At 36.0% G+C, this 20,822-nt stretch overlaps 3 protein-coding genes across 3 annotated transcripts; all 3 read right to left on the reverse strand.

Annotated features, from left to right (window-relative positions):
* On the reverse strand, positions 345-2,165 carry LOC18776623. Its single transcript, XM_007210116.2, has 4 exons — positions 2,007-2,165; positions 1,394-1,530; positions 1,208-1,305; positions 345-819 (listed from the first exon to the last, which is right to left on the reverse strand). The coding sequence occupies exons 1-4, from the start codon at positions 2,149-2,151 to the stop codon at positions 564-566; spliced, it is 636 nt and encodes a 211-aa protein (XP_007210178.2). The 5' UTR covers positions 2,152-2,165; the 3' UTR covers positions 345-563.
* LOC18777001 (ubiquitin carboxyl-terminal hydrolase 21) lies at positions 4,989-9,493 on the reverse strand. Its single transcript, XM_007209020.2, has 8 exons — positions 8,540-9,493; positions 8,280-8,400; positions 8,027-8,137; positions 7,611-7,780; positions 7,163-7,498; positions 6,634-6,756; positions 5,804-6,338; positions 4,989-5,709 (listed from the first exon to the last, which is right to left on the reverse strand). The coding sequence occupies exons 1-8, from the start codon at positions 8,951-8,953 to the stop codon at positions 5,351-5,353; spliced, it is 2,169 nt and encodes a 722-aa protein (XP_007209082.2). The 5' UTR covers positions 8,954-9,493; the 3' UTR covers positions 4,989-5,350.
* LOC18775958 (probable ADP-ribosylation factor GTPase-activating protein AGD8) lies at positions 10,663-16,560 on the reverse strand. Its single transcript, XM_007210450.2, has 7 exons — positions 16,302-16,560; positions 16,006-16,124; positions 14,287-14,719; positions 13,892-14,155; positions 11,846-11,971; positions 11,258-11,359; positions 10,663-11,077 (listed from the first exon to the last, which is right to left on the reverse strand). The coding sequence occupies exons 1-7, from the start codon at positions 16,368-16,370 to the stop codon at positions 10,970-10,972; spliced, it is 1,221 nt and encodes a 406-aa protein (XP_007210512.1). The 5' UTR covers positions 16,371-16,560; the 3' UTR covers positions 10,663-10,969.

Below are 20,822 nucleotides of genomic sequence, written 5' to 3' on the forward strand. Positions count from 1 at the left end.
CTTCTTTTTACCAATAAGTATTATGAAAAATAAATTTGACTGCGGTAAGAAGATGGGTTATATTATAAATACAACGAATGTAAAAAAGCCAAAGGCAAGCTATCCGAGTCTGTATCAATTGAAACAGATCGAATGCTATAATTGCATTAGTTCATAAATGGACATGCAATATTGATCGTCCATATTAATATGGATATGAAAATTGCTTTTCTCAATGAGATTTTAGTCTTTGTAGAATAACTTTAAAAAGGCTAGGATAAGACCTCAGCATTGCTCAAGTCCAGAAGATTATGTCATTGCTTAAGTCCAGAAGATTATGTATGAAATTTTATAACAAGAAGCATGGAGAGCAAATTCATATTACATCAGAAAATCTTGGGAGAATACACACTTGCCAAACAAAAGTTGATTAATTTGATAGCTTGACTCAAGTGAAAACAAATAAAACCCATGGCCAAGTTACTCCCCCAAGGAGTTATTGCATCTCTATATAAGCTCATCAGCCTCTCCTCTTCTGCCAATATCTTTCTTTGTTTCTGCATTCCTTCCCTTGTTGATCAAGATCATGGCACGTCCTTCCGATCTTGATCCTCGGGGTCTTGATGAAGATCTTGTGCTCGTTTCTTAAGAATTCCCTTCAAGTGGTCACAGATCATCAGCTGCGGAGTCGGTAGCAAAGAGGCCGGTGACTCTCCAACGGCGCTGTCACTATCTATCATGGGCCGTCCCTTTATCATATCAACTTCCCCCTCTTCGTTCATCATCACCATGTTACATGGAAGCTTCCCGGCGTAAAATTTTCTATCATTCTTTTGATGCCTGTACAGAGAGATCCCATTAAAGTACTAGCTAAAATTTGACAAATAGTATATACTGACCAAAGTTTCATTTTGATTAACTATCTTATCAGTCGTTTTGATTCTCATACTTTGAGATGTATGCCTAGCAAGGACGTAACCTAACTTGTATTAAGATTTTTTGTTACAATTGGTTCTTTATGGACGAAAATTTGTCTAAATAACAAAGTAGTCTTTCCGGTAAAAGTGTGTCCGAAGGAAAACCCTAGCTTTTGTTAATCCTAACCCATCACCTTCTATGAAAATCTTAACAGAAGTTAGGCTCCATCCTTATTGGACATACTTCTCAAAATCTGAAGAACTAAATAACTGAATAATGTCGAAATCTTTCACTGTAATGCATGGTATACCTATCGAAGACCACCCATGTCGCATGAAGGGTTGTAATTTGCTCAACAACCAGCAGCCGTGAGGGATAACCCATTATAACTTTCTTCTGGGGAAAAACCTGCAATTAACATTCCATACACATGCAGAATGTTAGACGAGCATAAGTATATATATATATATATATAGAGCTCCATCGTTAACTATACCCCATATTTGTTGCAAAGGTCCACCACTTTTTGAAGCTTTAGATATTTGAGGTCGCTTTTCCACTCATTTTTCTCTTTGACAAATGACAATTCTTCTAGTCCCACCGGCCAAACATCCAGCCATGTCTTGGAAGAGACTGCACATTTACAATCACCACCCAAGTATTCCATTTTATATACGAAGCAAAACCTTGTTTGGATTAAAGTAAATAGCCAGCTATAGAAGCATGACATGTAAATAAAATCAAGGAAAATTCTAGAGAACTTCGTCTTTTTATGTCATTTGTGTGTAATTCCATGAAATATTGAATAATCAATTGTAAATTAACACATCAACACCTACACTATGTGGTCTAATTAAAAATCCAATACCCTTAAGCTTTTGGGGTGGCCGAAGTACTAGAGAGGGTGAGTAGGGAAATGAGTTAGGATTAGGCTAGGTCAATGGTTCGATTTCCTTCCACTATATAGCGTTAGGCGATTTTTGTGGTGCAGGCTTGTTTTATTACGTACTCAACTAGAATTAAAAGCTCAAGATTGCCATGCATTTAGATCACTCATATGCATATACTAAAGATTAATGGATTGAGGATACTAGAATCACAGTACTCACGGGGAATATTAAGCCATGGCATGACACCAAGAAGAGTGACAGTAGAGCCAGCGTTGATTACATTCTCAAGGGCCCATTCAAGCGGCTCCGTCGTGAACTCTTTCATCCCATCCATGACGATGAGCACATGTTTTGTAATGTTCATCGACTCTGATGACCCGTTCGGCATACGATATGTTGCCAGTGCTCTGTTGTTCCAGCTGACAACCGATTGTCGCATTATTATTTTCTTCTTCTTCCCTCCTCTTTTGAAGAAAACAACCATATTATGTAAAAGTTAACAATTTTTTTAAAACTTTACTAAGCCGGCTTAGTTCTTGTGCCAATCTTCAACATAGAGAGAAGAAAAAAAAAAATTGATCAAGTACCGAAATCGGAATTGTTACAAGGGCTCAACATTTCTTAAATAGATCCCAACTTTGTCATGAGGGAAAAACTAAACTCAGGGATTGATCAAACCGAGGAGTGTACATAGTTATAGTACTTTGACACAAACAAAGATACGTTGGCAATCTACTGTCATGCCTAGGAGTATAGGATTTCACAAATTTTGGTTTTCCCTAGATTAATATAAGATGCTCATTCCTAAATCTTATCTCCAACCTCTAACCTAATTGACTAATTGATGAGCCGGGGCCTATTGTTACTAGGAAGTTGTAGGCTCACCAACAATTATTATAGTGATCATGTCAAAGTCTTTGTCCTGTTCTTTTTCATGTTTCGAGCATACGCATGTGTCTTCTCCTTTGTGGATTTTATGTTGGATACCGATGACAACTTTCATTGGTTGGCCAAAGCACCAATAGTTTTCTTTTCTTATCCAAATTGCAACATTACTCCAAGAGAAGTAACGTCAAGCCCAGTTATCTAGTTTTTTTCTTCTTCTTGTTTTGCATACTCAACCTAAGCATTTTGTATTAGTAATAATGCTACAAAGCACTATATTTTGTTTTAGAAATTGCACCCGAATTAACGAGTGCAGATGACAACTTTTTTGGTGTGTTAATAACAGCTCCCTAGTTTAAAGGGTTAGTATTAAGGCTTTATGGGTGAAACAAGAAATCAATATAATCGATGCTAAGAAGCTAGAACTGGTGTGTATGATTGGCATGAAAATGGGTATGTAACACAAGCAGATTCATTTCACATGCTGGTGGTATATGACTACAAAAGTGTTTTCTGCTTCTTTTATTAGAAAACTTGAGCACATATCGAGAGTTGTTTTTGACCTTCTTTAAACAACAATAATAAGAGTGCTAGTATAATACTGCAATAGCAAAATTAGTTACGTTTACATTCTCTAAGACCAAACCTTTGTGTGTAAGCATTAAAGTGGTTTGGAGTCCAATAATGGTGAGTGTCGAGTTCACATGCCGTTCAAGAATGAACAAGTTACCTTATGGAAAATCATTCCCTCCTTCCCTCCTTCCCTCCTTCCCTTGTAAGTAGAAACTCCTACATTCCTACCAATAACAATATGATATGTGTAGAAGTTTTTCTTTTTGTGTTTGTAGACATAGAAATTTTAGTGAATTAAAAATTCACTAATTTACTTTCAATAGTCAAAATTCAAAATTTGGCTAGTCAAAGATAACTAGAAAATATGTGGATCCCACACAAATACACGTGGCACATGACTCACGCAGACAAAGGTGTGCACCGGAGATGACACATGTTAGCATCTAAGAGCTTCATCAATCCAATGAAATCATATGCCAAAAAGGAATAAATTATCCTTATTTGGTCATCTTCCTAAATCACGAGTTAATTTCCCTAAATGAAAGATTTTGACGTAATTAACATCTAAAGTAAATCAATTAGCTCAAATTAAATCAAATTAGAAATCAATCCCACAAATCAAGGGATTCAGATTGGGGATTCCAAACCAAGACCCAATTCTTTTCCTATAAATACTAGGCTCATATTCGCGAGAAAGGACCTTCACCTCACTTTGTTTCATTTTGGCTCAATTTGGGAGTTTTTGTTTGATTTGGGTTTAATCGAGCCCAGTCAACCGGCCCACTCTGATACCATGTTAAAACTTCAGAGGGACGAACTTTTGGCCCATCACTAACAATATTGATATTGTCCCCAACTTAACCACCTGTTTAGCAGGTGTATGGTTTGTACAAAAATTCTCAATGTTATTAGAAGTGAAACCATTTATTATATGGAACTTTCTATTTTGTTAAGTTTCCGATGCGGGACTCGTGTTCTTGTCTCATTTGTCGCAAGATTTTCGTTTTTACAGTGTTCTTGATGAATTATTTTTGCACATGTGTCAAACTGTGATTTGCAAGCCCGATGTCAAAGTTTCAATGGCTATCCAAGTCATGATTGCCTTTAGGAAAGGTAAGTGGTTAGTTCCATACATGTTACTTATGTCATCCCTCTTATTCTTTGAGATTTCTTGTGAGATTTCTATGCGTTTGAATCTGTATCTCCTCCATACACTTAGGGTTCCGTTTGAATATATTCAATTCTCCAAACCTCCAATCATATTCACATTGTGACTTGGAAACAAGTGGTTGGTGAACTTCTGCCTCAAGGCTATTGATAAACATGGCTTAGTTTCGTGCCGCCATTGAGAAGATGAGGGGATCAAGTCTGCAGGTGGATAAGTAGCAAGAGTGTGGACTAGGTCCTGCAATATTTTGATTGATTGATTTCTAGTTTTTTGAAACCCAATATGAAACTTGTGATTAGTTGGTAAATTGATGAAATTAGAGGTCAATATAATTGTTTATTTGATAGATAGTAGATAGCTTTTGGCCCCTTTTAAGGAAATCCTCTCACTGAATAAAACAAAAGAAAATTGGATTGCTAGCTTTCTATTCATGTGACCCAAGAATTTCGCTATTTTGATTTTGCTAGTGCTTGGTATGGCATGGCAACAGATAATTCAGAATCTAAATAGGTCCAGTCCAGGGGCAAATCAATAGGAAATGCTATTTGCTTTGTAAGAATAAGAATAAACTTCAATGAAATGAAAGAGTTTCGTAGGGATTGTCTTAATCATCAGATATCATTGAGAAATAACAAGTGTTATCGAACGATTTCTTACAATTCTTCCCAGTATGGAACCGATAACAGAAAATGTTGCAAGGTCACTCGTGCAAGCAAAACCATATATACTCCAAAAGAGGTTGTCGCAATTGAAACAGTAATTCATTCCACAAGTAAGCAGAAAAATTTTTGGCAAAAGAAATAAAAAGATGCCAGATAAAATATATGAACAAACTCCTCTTCTATTTTTCTGTTCAAATGAAATATTTGAACAAGCTCATCTTTTACATTTGCGGCTGAGCTAGAGAAAGCTTTAGCAAGCAGAAACCTGGAACAGCTCACCGTAATGCCGCCGCCACAGGACGCATAGATTTATGACTACCACCAGGAGGGCTGACCTTTTTGCATGGTGATGATCCCACTCTCTTCCTTCTCTTGTTCGAAGAACCTTCACTTTGAGGCCCGACCATGGCAGCAAGAAGTTGGCTTCCCCTGTCCCTTGTCAAACTCTTTTTTGAAAGATATCTGAAAGCTTCAATTCTCTTTGAATCATCTACATCATTGTTGGAAGGTCTTTTACAGAGCGCATTGTCTGCTGACTTCAAATGATCACTTCGAATAATATTGTTCAATGATCTTTTGCAGGCCACATTGTCCACTGACTTGGAATGATCGCGCGGAAGACAATATATTGGCTCTGAAAAATTCAATTCGACCTCATTAAGTTAGTTGCATTCATAAATTTCAAGGGAAAGGTAATAAAATCTTTTGATCAGAGTGTATTTGCTTACCTGGAGACTCAAAAGAAGGCAGATCAGGACTAGGAGATCTGGGTGGTGTCATAGGATGGAGATAAACTTTAGGAGACCTTTTATGGCACCTATTTCCACCAAGAGACGATGTACTACATATATTCTCATTGTTGTGTGATTTTCCATCAAAGGAGTTACTTGCCCTCCCTGGAGTTGAAGCATCAATCACAGCAGCACTATCTTTAGTCTCCTTGGAACAACCATCGGCTGCATCTCTAGTGTCAATGACCTCAACCTCTTCACATCTTGCTCGAGGCAACGAAAGAGTAATTCTCTCATGAGCATCTCCGGGTTCATTGGCAACACAACAATCAACATTGTTTACACTAGGAGATAAAATACTGACACTCTCGACATTCTCTAGGACTGACTTAGGTGATGTATTCGTCATAGCTGGATCCAAGCATGGCTTTAGTGATTCCACTATGCTAGAAAACCAAGGAGTACCCTGCCTTGCATAGAACAGAATGTAGGCCTCCTGTGACAGAACAAATTCTTCTTGAACCCTAGTGACCTACAAAAATAACAGTGGAACTTTTAGTGTAAATCTTAATACTACTATATTTGAGGGTAAAACCTGATGGAAACAATCCAATTACCATAGATCATCATTACCGTTTATTGCATGTAAACATACAACAAGAACAAAGATCATATCATAAAGATCGTTTATACAAAAACAAATGAAAGAAGCCATGAATGGCAAGACAATCACTTCCACACACCAGCTTCACAAGAATTACAAAGTCATGCAGATAAAACAGTTACAATGAATTGTTTATTACGGAATGCATAAAGAAAATAATTACCTTTGAGTCATCCAACCTATGCCATGTATCTGGAGATGACCGAATGAAGCAAAAGTAATGTCCAGAAGTAGATGAGAACCCAACATGCTCCACAATTGCATAAAGTTCATACTTCAATTCCACCTATTGCCAAGAAACAGGAAATTAGAACTAGAGAGACCACACCATTCTTTTTCTTGATTAAAATTGGAGGGAATCGAATCTTGGATCTACCCTAATCCTAACCCATTACCCCACCATTTACAGATAACCCCCAAGGGCTTGAGAAACAACAGCCATTTAAACATAGCTAAAACACAAACATGACATTCAGCTAACCTTCATTTTTAGATCATTTAACCATTATCATGTGTTAAAAAAACCTTGCATTTCTTATAAGTTATAACTGATACCAATTTGATTATGAAGAAACTAAAGGCAGCAATCACATTACTGTTGGTCCCACTGGTTGACTAATAGTCCAAATCCGAAGGAAAATCAACATATTCTGTGTAAAAAATAATTATAATAATAATAAGCAGCAACTCACATTATTGTCACTGCCACTGGTGTAGGGCTTCAAGTCCAACTCCAAAGGAAATTCTACATGTTTTTCAATCTTCTCAACATGAGATCCATCAGTCTTAAATCTCTTCAGATGAAATGCAGCAACTGGAGGGGCCTGGTCCACCACAAGCTGCTTCTCCACTGATACTTCTTCCTTGCAGTTCTCACATGTAAACTTTGTCTCCAAGTCATTGATAGTTTCTATCTTAGTGAAGGACTCCAGGGCCCTTTGGAGAGTCTCTGCATCTTCAATCTCCAAACTCAGATCAATCAGAGGTTCGTAAGTGTCAGAACAGTGACCACAATTGCAACATCGAAGCTGAAAGTAATTCATACACACAAAAATCAATAAGAATTATAATAAAATATTGATTTTCCATCAAATTTAACCATAGCAGAATGAATCATGGCAATCAGATATGGAGTCATACTTTGCTTAGGAGACGACCACCAAAAACCCTTTCCACAAGATTATGGTCTTGGGCAGATGGACTCTCCTTTTCCAACGAATCCAAACAAGATTTCTCAAGTTTGTCTAAGAAGCATTGCAAGAACTCATGGGCATCTTCTTGCTGGTATCTTTGGAAGAAAGATGAGAAATCTAGTAGCATGAGGGTTAAGAATCACATTCGGATGTAAACTTCTCAGGGTAAAACTACAGAATTTTCAAAGCTTCAGGTAGAATTACATATTTCACAACAAAAATTAGTGCAACTGCTCAATCAAAATCAATCACTTGTAGGGGCTTCATAAGTTACTCTCTTTTTTTCATTCAAAACAAAGAAAAGAACAATCACAATCACAATTTTATGCCCAGAAATCTCAACACGTATGATCAAAAGGATACGATTCAAATTGTCGACAAGTTTCCATGGTGAAATAACTCTTCCTGAAGAGGCTACTGAAAGATCAACATGGTCGTGAAGAGCACAAAGAACACAGAATCCTTCACTACCACCTACACAATCCCAATTTCAGATTTTAAATTAGTACATTTATTAAGAAATCAGCAAAACTAACTAGCTGCATAAAGCTTCCAACAATTAAGAAAAATATCAGATAAGAACATAAAGCAAACGCAATAGAAACCAAGGCCTTACGATCACAGGGCATGGAATGACTGCAAGAATGAAGACCCTCCACGAGTGGCACAGTGTGCGTGAAGCATTGCAGAATTGCATTCATAAAGCATGTGTTGCCTAGATTTGCAAGCCCTGCACCCTGCAACACCAAAACGACAACAAAACTTAACATCCCAAAATTACTTAGACTAAAATTAAACGCAAAATGAATAATAATTATAATTTTTAATGTAAAATAAATGCAAAGTTTCAAACAGGTTCAAAGCAAAGGGGCATACCACCATAGAGGGCTTTGTTTCACATATTGAAAACTGGGAATCCGAGGAAATCACTGATTCCTTGGTAGAATTCGACGACCACCGAGAAGACCAAGAAGGTGCGGAAGACGACCACCGCGATAGTCCTGAAGACTCCGAATGTGGATCCGATTCATAATTTGATAAATCGTTACCAACAATTTTGAGAGGCGAAGGCGGTGATGGTTCATCTTCTTGGCCTTCTTCAACAGATGGTGAAGACCCAGTTGGGTTTGGCAAAGAAGAATCCGAAGCCATATCGTCTAGGGCTTTGAGAGGTGAAGATGGCGAAGACCCATTTGCATTTTCTGCGATAGAAACCAAAGCATGGTCATCTACGGCTTCCTTTTGTGAAAATGGCGAAGACCCATCTAGGGTTTCTGCAAGAGCAGGCATTAAAGCTGGAGAGGTTGAATTTCCCACTTGGGTCTTCGTGAGAAGTGAGTCTGGAGGCAAAAGGTTGGCTTCTGAGAGATGAATTTTCCACTGAAGCTCTTGAGATTCTAGAAATGGGCTTTTCAACGAACTGAAAATTGAATCTGAAATTGGAATTTGGGGTTGGCTCCACGAATTAGGAGGGAAATGGGGATTTGGGTTTTGAGAATTTTGCTTTTAAAATATTTTTGGGGGTTTCGGGAAGTTGAAGCTGTCGGTTGAAAGGAGGGAAAGGCGAAAAAAAGTGTTTCGAAAATTTTTGGGTTTTGGAAAAGGAGGGAAAACTCCAAAGTCTCCTCCAATTTGGTACCAAAGTTCAGAAAAGAGAGGGAAGAGAGAGACGGGAAAGATGTCGTTTTTCTTTATTTTCAGAAGTTTCATGTGTTTTTTTTTTCTTGGTTGAAAAAAGAAGTTGCATGTTATGTTAGTGTAGTGAAATATGGGTGAGGAAAATTACAATTAATTGGTAACAAAGGGGCTCATTTGTAGGATTTCGTAAGTTTTGATATCCGTTTGTAGGGTCTTACAAGTTCATGTATGAATTTGAAATGATACCCAAAATTTGGTGTTTTATGTAATTGATCTTAGAATATATTAGGAAATAAAGATATTTATTAAATGAGAGTAATATAGTAAATTAATAGTTTTTAATATTAAAAAGATATATAAAATAAAATAAAAAAGGAGAACATGGGTCCTATTTTCATGGACACAAATAGACCCATTTTCTCTTTTTTAATTTTAAATTAAAACAATAAGAATAAATAATAAATAAACGCAATTGGCACTCTTGAGCATGTGCTCAAGAGCTAGTATGTGTATTATTTTTTATTATTTTTAGAATAGCTAGAATGTGTATTAAACATGGCGATTTTAAAATATATATATATATATGTCGCCATATTTTTTTGAAGTGCATGGAAAAATGAAGTATTTTTTTAGCAATACATACATCTATCTATCTATCTATCTATATATATAAAGCAAAAGGCAGAGAATGGTGAAACATTCAAAATACCAAAAAATGCCCTTGGTTAATGCAAACATTAAGAATTGAAATTATTAATTAAATGAGGATAATATGGTAAATTCACAATTTTTTGTATTAAAAAATTAAAATTAAAAGAAAATTCAGATAATGGGTCCTATTTTTATGGAACACAAATATCCATTATTTTTTTTAATTCTAAAATAAATTAAAATTTTTATAAAAAAAAACCTCTCGCATGCGCGGAAGCGCGTGCAAAGAAGCTAGTACGTTTATAATACATGAATTCACTAAATACCTTTTCCGAAAGATGGAAAAAATCTCTAGGCATGTTTGGGAATGTTTCTACAGAAAATGTTATAGTCATAACCACTTTTATTTTCTTTTCTTTTTTTTTGGTTTGGCACTTTTACTATAAGCATATCCTTTATTAAAATAAAAAATCTAAGCTCTTCTTTTTTTAATTTTTTGGTCCGAAAAAATCCAAGCTCTTCTATAACTTACTTGAAGTTTACATTCCCGAAGATGAAAATGCAGAAATTTGTTGTGACCCCCATTGTGGATTGACAATCACATATGCATCTCTAAAAATTATTGCAAAAGCTGGCCTAAGGAATTTTGAGAATCAATGTTAATTGACTATATCTATCAAATTGTATTGGATTGAATGATTTTAACAACATGAAAATGAACAAGTGATCAAAATCTCAAGGACAAATCAAAGTTTTAACAGAATACAGTATCCTTTGCCTTGCTCTCTTGACACAAAGCAGTAATGTTATGGTGGTTTACAGAAACAAGAACGCATATGATCAAATCTCAGAACAGTACCTGTGCTACAAAATAAAACACCAGCCACTCTTCTTAAGCCTGGAGAATTTTGATAAGTCTTATTTGTCTTTAAAAAAAATTTATGAACTCTTCTTTACAATCACTACATATGATAATGGCTGGTGTACTTTAACAAATAAAGACAACGCATATCAACATTAGAGGATTCTGTCCTGAAGATCCGTCATTAAATTGGATGCCAAGGAGCTAAGCTTCTTCCCGGTCTCTCCAGCAATGTTTTTTAGGGAAGAGATATCCTGTTGTGCCTGGAAAGGAGAATACACAAAGATTAAACCGAAATTAGTTAAACAAAAGGCTGGAAACTCAAAAAGGAAAAGAAGACTAATTTCTGATCAGACATGGCCAAAATATGATAAACATATGACAAAAAAATTGAATTCCAATGACTCAAAAACAACTGGAAATTTCTTATATGCAAGGCATACCTGAAAAGACAGTCGGTTGATAAGGTCACTTGCCGTAAGATCAAGGGGCAAATTATCATCCCTGTCGCCAAATAGATCAGCACTTGAGATGGCAGCGGAACCCTGGAAGTAGCAAGAAATTTGTGTTAGTTTTTTTTTTTTTTTTTTTTTTTTTTGGTGTGGGGTCAAAGTTTCACATTTGAGTCTAATAACTTCAAGCACCCACCACGCTTCAGCTGAGATAGTTTAATGAAAGTGAAAGAAAAAAAACGAAGCAGCTGAGATAGTTTAATGACAGTCGAAGAAAAAAAACGAAGCAGCATTCGTGTTCCCAAGTTATCATGGTAATGTCCGGAATCAGAAAACTACAAACACAATTGTATGAACTGATTTGTATGCCAAAGATGTGTTGATGTTGCAAAAGACAATTATCTTTGATTTTAATTATTTCCTCGGCATATACTCCGACAAATATGAGGTCTAGCTGAATGAAAGCTACAGGGCAGGACTTCAATAAATAAAAAATACTAAAGACAAAAGGGAATTCAAATTCAAAAGAAATTCCCAGTTGAACTGGGTTTAGTTGATTATGATAGTAATGATACATACCGAGAACTTCTGCAAGGAGGCTTGAGCATCAACATCAGCAGATTTGTTCTGATCACCAAAAAATTGTGCGGAAGAGATAGATTTTGCATTTGTGAATTTCTTCCTTGCTTCATCAGTTTCCTGAATCTGAAAAACAATAAAACATCAATATAAAGAAACACACACAAAATAACATGAACAGAAATGCAAACTGGTTATCAGTGTGCTGAACCATGACATAAAGCAACTCTGTTATATGTCACAAGTTGGTGTCTCCATCAGCCAATATGCAAGTGCAAAAAGACAATTGCAAAAATAACCAAAAGAGCAAACACTATAAGACAGATTTTTTAGATTGAGGAAACCACCAGCAGCATACGTCTTCCGAAAACGGGCTAAACATTCCCACAGTATCCATCAGGACTGGATATCATGCATGAGAAGGATAGTACATTCCCATTGTCATAATGATTCTTTAAATAACGCTACCATTTGATAAAATAAGGCCCCACTATTTGATAAAACAAGGCCTTACCATTTGAGGCATATGGTCATTGCCACTTAAAAACAACATAAAATTGGAATGGAGCAAACGAAAGTACTCCTCGCCAAGCATACATGAACCATTTAAAGGATAATGTAACTCACTCAACAATCTCATGTTCTTTTGTTTATTTTTTAAGACAATAATCTGCCTATTAGATTACGATTATAAAAACTTCAAATTGTAGTGACTGCCTGAAAAGGAATGTTTTTACTCCAGAACTTAGATAACCAAATACATGTAATACGTTAGGATGCTTTCTCACCCATGGGGGAAAATTTGCCTACTCGTTTACTTCTGAGTAGAATTTCTGGACCTTACAGATTTTAGGAATATGAAAACTGTTACACAATACAAAAACTCCATTTGGTTGCTTCCCATATTACTAATATCAAGCAAACGGACTTGAGCCTCTTTAGGATAAACATAAAGCATTTCAATTAATTAGTGGTGACCTTAAAAACAATGAATGGCCGGAAAATAAAGAAAAAGAACAAACACTCAGAAACTACAAATGTGTAAATTACTCCTTTTAATGAACATACAGGAAGCAAAAACATCACTTCAATTAATTAGTGGTGACCTTAAAAGTTGAATTTCACTGAACAATGTTGAATTAAATGCTGGAGTAATAACTATCCAGACAGTTCAGGGGCAAGTTTGAAAAGTTCAGAGGCAAGTATTAACAAATTTCTTTAAAAAATATTTTCTATGATATACGAGCAGATTTGTTATAGACACAGCCCCAATTTCACAAAGTTTTGGTAAATGATTCCTTCCTCATCCATATCAACCTGCAGTATAACTACAGAGAAGAACGATATATTCATCCTCATCTAGGAATTGAGGTGTTCTGAGTTTGATTAGAAACTTAAAAATGCATTACCCTTGTGACATCAATGGAGGCTTTTGCAAATACAATTAAAACATTAATAGTAAAATAAAACTAAACAGTAAAACTATGAAAAACAAACAAGTAGACAGTTTTCACCCCACCATTATTTAAACTGTAGCAGCTTTTTATTTCCTTCTAAACTCAGTTTTGTACTTTACTATGTTCCCCTCTTTAGATAAATTTGTTTGTTTGAACCGTTTCTTATAGCAAAAGGGATTTCAGGGTCTTCAAAACTTAAACAAAAACCTGAAGCTTGTCCCTTTTATGATACAATAGATTTCATGTCTGACCATTGTTTCTCATCATAGTAATACAGTGTCTATTTTCTTCTTTCTTCTTTCTTCCTTGACCAGATGATAGGAAAAGCTTAGCCTTTTTGGTTCTCTTAAATTTGTCACCCTAACACTTCTAAATCATGTCAAGCCTTAAATCCTGGTGTGAAAAGTGCAATATAGATTAGGGAATTGGAGCCTTAATTTTTTTCACATTGTAGCAGGTCCTAAATTAACGATTTATTTCTAAAGAACTAATATTTATTAGTGGGCAAGTAACAAGAAACATAAAAAACAAATTAGTTCCCTTGGGAAAACTACTTATATGTGAATGTCATTGGTCGAATATAACTTACTTGAACTTTGGAGGAATTTGAACTAGTTCTCTTGGGAAAATTACTGTCCATTCCAAAATCCGCAAAGAAATTTGACGACTTTGGTGGAGCAATATGACTAATTACATGAGCGCCATTGGGATTCGTCTCAGGATTTTGGATAATTTCTACATACTCAAAACGAGACACAAAGGACGAGCCAGCTGTTGTTGGAGTGCTGTTAGTTGAGGAAGGCACTGGTATAACAGGTTCTTCAGGTTTCTGATCGTACAGGCTTTCACTTGACTGCATTTGATAAAAGTTATCTCGCTAAGAAAAAGGCATTTTCCCTAAAAATATAATAAAATAGGAAACAGAACTCAAAGATACCATTGCTGATAAATAATTTATTCTAAGCGATAATAAGAAATCACAACCTTTGTAGTAAGTTTGCGAGCACCAAGCCCCCCAGTCTTCCCAGTTTTCTTAGCACCAAGAGGCTTCTTGACAGTACTGGTAACAAATGTATGGGGGGCTTTCGGGGGAGCAGAGACTTCAGGGGTTTCTTTCCTTGCTAAAGATGTTTCTTTTGGAGCTTCACTGGTCTTGACATCAGGAAGCCCGTTAGATGCTTGTCCTGACTGAGATGCAACAGGTGATGACGGAAGACCTGCCTCTTCTGCCATACTTTTGGCAACTTCTTTAGAAAGCATCTGCCTGTATAAATCGGCAGCTCTTGATGTATATTTTGCCTCAATTTTGCCTCCATCCGTCCATCCATGCTGCTTAAAGAAAACCTGTGCGCGGTTGTTTCCACCGAAGCTCATCGTTTTAAGCTGTTCAGGAGTCCATGAGTCTAAATTTGTGGATCTGCACAAATTAAACAAATCAATTATAAGATTGTCATTGTCGCGATTTTGCTTTTGCAGTTATTTCTAAAGATTAAACCCAAATGTGAATTTCAAATAGGATGCATTATTAAATCTAAATGATCTGACAATCATATTCAACTCAACCTTTGAAAAATACACATGATTTTACTTGTACAATCCATTAAAAAACAAATTATTTATCAAGAAAGTATCTTTTATGTAAACTTAGAATCATTACATGGAGAATAAATCTAGGTCCAATTTCATTACATGGAGAAGTGAAATCTGAATTCAAACTATCATATCCACCCCTGATGCTAAAATAATCTCAACAATCGAAGGTGGGGAAAGATGACGGGGGATGGAGGGGAGGGCCAAGGGGTGTGGAGACAGGAAGATTCTGAGTGAGCGGGGGATTGGGGTAGGGAGGGGGGAGAGTGGATTGTTTGGGAAGACCACATTGAGGAGGGGAAATGGTTGGTAGGCAAGATCGGGCAGGAGGGGGGTGGGGGAAGGTCGTCATCTGGAGGAAAGGGATGTGCTCTGAGAACATCCTTGGAAAGGGCTCGTCTAGGAAGATCGGGGAAGGACGAGGGGAAAGTAACAGGAAAGCTTTTCCATTAAGTGGAAAGTAACAACGAATAAACGCATAAGTCATTATGGAAAGAACTGCTAATAATTTTGAATCACATAAAACTAATGGCTTCATTGCAGTCGTATGGGTGCGTGTGTGTGCAACTTCTTATCTACCTTTGAAGTCTTCCTAAGAATGCATGCAACAGTTCCCTTGTTTGCCTTATAGTTTCAGTTGTACTTCAGATATTAAGTTTGGGTCAAATTGTAGGACTTATACTCCATCTAGCTCAAACAGATACAAAGAACCACAAGAGGTGCTTTCCACAAATCTCCTTTCTATTAAAAGAACAAAACAGATCACGGTTCCTAAAATAAAGCATAACCTTTCGCACTTCTGGCCCAAGTTTCTTGCTGCACCCTCCATCCAATCCCATCAAACGTCTATCTAATTACCAAATTCCTAAGATTTAATTAATGATACAAACTATGACTCCGATCCCCAACATGTAACGTGATTTCAGTTCCCTCTTATTTAAAAACATAACTTTGAGTTCTCGTAACATAAATTAGATTACATCACAAAATGCACCAATAGTTAAAGCAATAAACATTCAATCATATGTACTCAAAACAGCTACTCCAACACCCAAAATATAACAAAATACGGATTGAGAGAATTAAGGATCCTTACTGCCACATGAAACATACCTAACAAAGCTGATGTGAACGCCGAGACTGCGGTGAGCGGCCGAGCAATCGATGCAGAGAAAGATCCCATATGTAACCGAGGCCCAAGTTGGGTTCTTTGCATTGCAATCGAAACACATCTGGAGCAAAAACCCACAAAACGAAAATCAAAACTCAAGATCCAAGCACAGAACACAGATCTGAATCAGATCTAACAGACCCATATCGAATTTTGCATCAAAATCAAAAACCCATATAAAAGTTTTAAGAATAACCCAAACAAAAAAGGCAAAATGATATTAAAAAAACAAAAGAACCTTGTTTTCTGACTTTGCTTTCAGTTTTCTGAAAACAGCGTTCTTGTCATTGAAGATTTCGGACGCCATTGGAGAGACAAATCCTAGAGAAATTAGCGAGAACAAATGAATCCGAAGAGGTGCTTGAACACCTCCTCAGGCAAAAGAGAGAGGTAGAGATGTGTGGAAATGAAACCCCAAATTGATTTCAGGTTCTGTTTTTTGGTTTTGGTTTTTCGTTTTGTGAAATTTTAAACGGAACCATTTTATTAGCAGTGGGTATGATACAATGTTGTTCAAATGACGAAACTACCCTTGAGGTTTTAAGGGTAGTTTCGTTGTTGTCCAGTAGTGTAATTATTTATCTGAATGAAGGGCAAACGTAATTTGTCATGTTACGTCCATGCCTTTTTGGTGGCAACTGGCGGTTTACCAACCGTTAACGGCTGGGCTTATATAGATTGGTCAATCTGAACCACCCAGTTCCACATTTCTTCAACCTTGAACTTTTTATTTTTTTAATCATGCTTAATTTAGTTCAATCTTTCTAATTTTAAAAGCCAGAAAAAGAAAAGAGAGAAAAATCTATCTTTTATCTGTTTATACTGTTTTATCAAATACATAATCGACAATCCATCAGAAAATAAAAGAGAAACCTTAATTATCAGGAATGGGTGTTGGAATGATTATGATTTCTTCTTCTCCTGTGTTTACTAATTATGATTTCTTCTTCTCCTGTGTTTACTAACACATAGGTATTGGAATGATTATAATCATGACTTCCCATGTGTTTATGTTACATAAAGAACTAAAATTTATGTGGATTCCATGCCAAAATTTGCAATCGAATACCGTCAAATTAGGAATAGGATCAACTAGGAGTGGTTGATTTGATTTTTTTTTTTTTTTTTTTTGGTATGAGTTGATTTGATTCTCATTCCTTGATTCTGCTATATAAGTTCCTAGTGTCATGACTTCTCTCATTCCTTATAAATAAATTGGAAAATATGAATAATAACCTTAAAAGCATAGTGAAATTTTGTTAACACCCCTTTAAGCATAATAAACCTTAAAATATCAATATGTTGGAACCAACCCTTTAATTTTTCCCCTCAATATTCCACTTTCACCCCTCATAAATAAAAAATATTAGAAAATAAATAGCTAGCAACCCTCACCGTTTCAATCCCTACGTAAGCTATTGACAACCCCTCCACACGGACGGCATCTATTCCCTCTTCACACTTCCCAACTAGCAATATGAAGGGCATGTTTACGTATCAGTAATAAAGAAAGTAAGGAATCGGAGAATTTAGGAATCGGAAAACTATTGAATCAGTATGGGAAGAATCATTCTCATTAAGCTATTTACTAAATATATGGAATTAGTAAAGGAATAGGGTTGATTCTCATTGTTATTGTTTACTAACTTTAATGAATCAGAATCCAAATTAATTTGATTACTAAAATGCCCAGCACATTTTCACCACAACACATATATAATTCTCAAATTGGTTAAGGAGACCAAACTAATCTTGCAGCAAACCAGTGAGGCGGTGTAAACATGAGGAATCAATATGCTAAACAAGATAAACAACAGGAGCCCAGTTCAATGATAAAGTTAATAACACCTTTGTCCAGAGCCAATTTCAAACGAAAAAATAAACTCCAATAAATATATATCTTTCACCTACGTAACTAGTAAACAATCAAATAATAATACCTGCATAATCTTCATACGATTAAATATATGGAACTTCTTGGAACTGAGTTTTTATTTTTTTTAGGGTAGAGCGTCTTGGAACTTTTTGGCGTGAGTTTTTTTTATTTTTTATTTTTTAGGGTTTGGGGTGTTTTGGAATTATGGTAAGGTTGTAAGGGTATTTTTGAAAGTTATTAAGAGAAAACAGGAATGGGAATCAAATCAACTACTCCCCTTAGTTGATCTAATACCTTGTTTTGAGAAGATATGATTACGGATTTTGAGGTGGGGTCCACTTATTTTTTCATTCCTGATTGCAAGTAAACGTAGGGGAAGTTAGGAATGGAAATCATTCTCTTTCCTCCCATACCCATTACTGATATGTAAACATGCCCTAAGAGTGAGTTTTTGATTTAATACTTTGTACTAGAGATGGAAAAAATGTACATAATTCTTTTTTCTTTATATTGAGCGTGTGTTTAGTTAGGCGTGGGCGGAACTTGGGGTGTGTAATGTGAGCAATTGCACAGAGGTCTAATTTTAGAAGGGCCCCAAATTATAATATTGTTCAACATATATATATATATATTATATCATATATTTGCTTTTAGTTAATATATTCACATCCAAATAAAAACGTATACTCGCTATATCAATTCATTTATCTTATATTCCCATATAATATGTAACGACTCATTCTAATTTTTTTATTGATTTACTTAAATCCCTATTCAACCCTTAGGGACGAAACGTGACTAAGTAGGGCCTCGGTTAACCCTTCACCCAACCCTCCCCATTTTACAAGCTTTCAAATGTCATGGTTTCGCTTTTTCAATCTCATATTGTTGCTATATGATGTACTGTGAACAAATAAAGGGTGTATTTTAGTTTAGTACTACGAATAGTACACGTATTTTGAGTTTTAATAATTTGGTACCTTAACATTTTCAAATTTTGCTTCAATTCAACTTGTTATACTCAAAATGTCAATAAGGCACACCCTCAAAAGCCCAAAGCAGACTAGGCCTAGCTCACTTAGGAAGTGACTGGCCCTCTCCAAAAACCCTAAATCGGCTTCCCCTAAGATTGCCTAGGCTCGATTGAGACAAGGCAAGGTCACCCAAGCCCATGCAACGACCAGGCACTAAGGCCTCACGCACCAATCCTGAAGGGAATATGGTGGGAATGGTGTTGTGTAGAAATTTCTAAAAACTCTACAACCAAACTTTGAGAGTATAAATCACCTAGCAAGCCATATCTAATATGAAATCAAAGTAAGAGCAGAAGCATTAAATAAACTAGGGATTCATGCAAGTCTCATTTGGTCCCAATCTTTATAAGTATATGAAAGTGTGCACGAAAGACTCTCTAAATCCTATTTGAAAGAAAGAAAAGATGTTCATACCCTTGGAGTGAATCTTGAAACCAAGAATGGTGTTCAATTAGAAGGAGTGATCCCTTTATTGTTGGCTCTCCCTTTGATGTTGATTCTCCACCTTGTAGCTCTCCAAATAGGTACAAAGATATGCACCTCCCTAAAGCTCTTCACCAATGATTGAATGGGATGAGAGAATGTGTAGATAACAAGTGAAGAGTGGTGCTAGCACCCTCACTTGATGTGATAGATTGAAGGGGTTAGGGAGAGAGAGCTTGATGTTTTCTTTCTCCCAATTTCACCAACTTGAAAAACCCTAGGATGATAGAATTTCATATCTACACATTTATAGGATAAAAAATGTCACAAGAGTGACAAAAATGCCCCTAAACCCTAGTGTAGCCACATCCCCCTCCCCCAAAGCCCATTTTCTCTTTTTTGTGTGTCATCTTTTGCTATCTTGGTCTAACACATTAATCCTATAATGTGTCACATGTGTGCCTAAATCCATATGGTCAAATCCCTTTTGAATTTCCAAGTCATATGGGACCTTTAATTAAAGTTTCATAACTTTAATTGAATAATTAAATTAATCTAATTTTTTTTTATTTCTCTAGTGACTTGACTAATTTCATCACTCACTTGTCTAACGAGTGTTAGTCCCAGTCATCCTTAGTTGACCGTGTCAAGTGTCGAGTCAACCGTATGACCTTTGACTTTTGACTTTAACCTTTGAATTTCACATTGACTTTGACCAAGTCACAAAATCATTCATTCTCTTCATAATTTTCCAATCGATTCCTTTTCTGTGTGCGATCTTATGGGTTCTAATTAGCGAGGCAGTGGGTATGAATTATTTACTCTGAATCTAGTGTAAATTGTATCCCTCCTTATAATTCTCCCTATTGGCAAAGGCTAATTATAATTAGTCCTTATAAGGCTTTCACAAGCCATGAGTGACACCTAGCAGTATGTCATGGCTACCCAAGCTAAAAAGAATTCATTTAGAGAACCTAGTCATTTTGCGATTACAATGCAATTCGATCCTTCTCTAATTCAATACTCTATGTCATATTCTCGGGATATGGTAAACTTGTGTCAAAATCCCTAATATAACATCTCTAGATTATATGATTCAATTTGATGAAATTGCAAACGTTCTTATTTCAATTTCCATCCAATACTTTGGCCAAAGATTCACGAATCATATCTTTAGAGTATTCTCTCTTCTTACTAAGAGCAGAGGATTCTTGTTGTATATTCACCTGTCGCTGCGTACATGCTAAGAATCCTGAGGAACACCTTTAGGTCAAATAATTTTGATACGACCGTATAGTGTTATTAAAGAGGAACAACATATATACAAGACAACTGTGATGTCTCAGGTCTAAGGATTAATTTGCATTATCACAACTTAGAATTCTTTGTTTGACACTTGTGAGTAAGACTTCCATACAAGAATTCT

Source organism: Prunus persica, chromosome G5, assembly GCF_000346465.2.
Source record: "Prunus persica cultivar Lovell chromosome G5, Prunus_persica_NCBIv2, whole genome shotgun sequence".
Lineage (NCBI taxonomy): Eukaryota > Viridiplantae > Streptophyta > Magnoliopsida > Rosales > Rosaceae > Prunus > Prunus persica.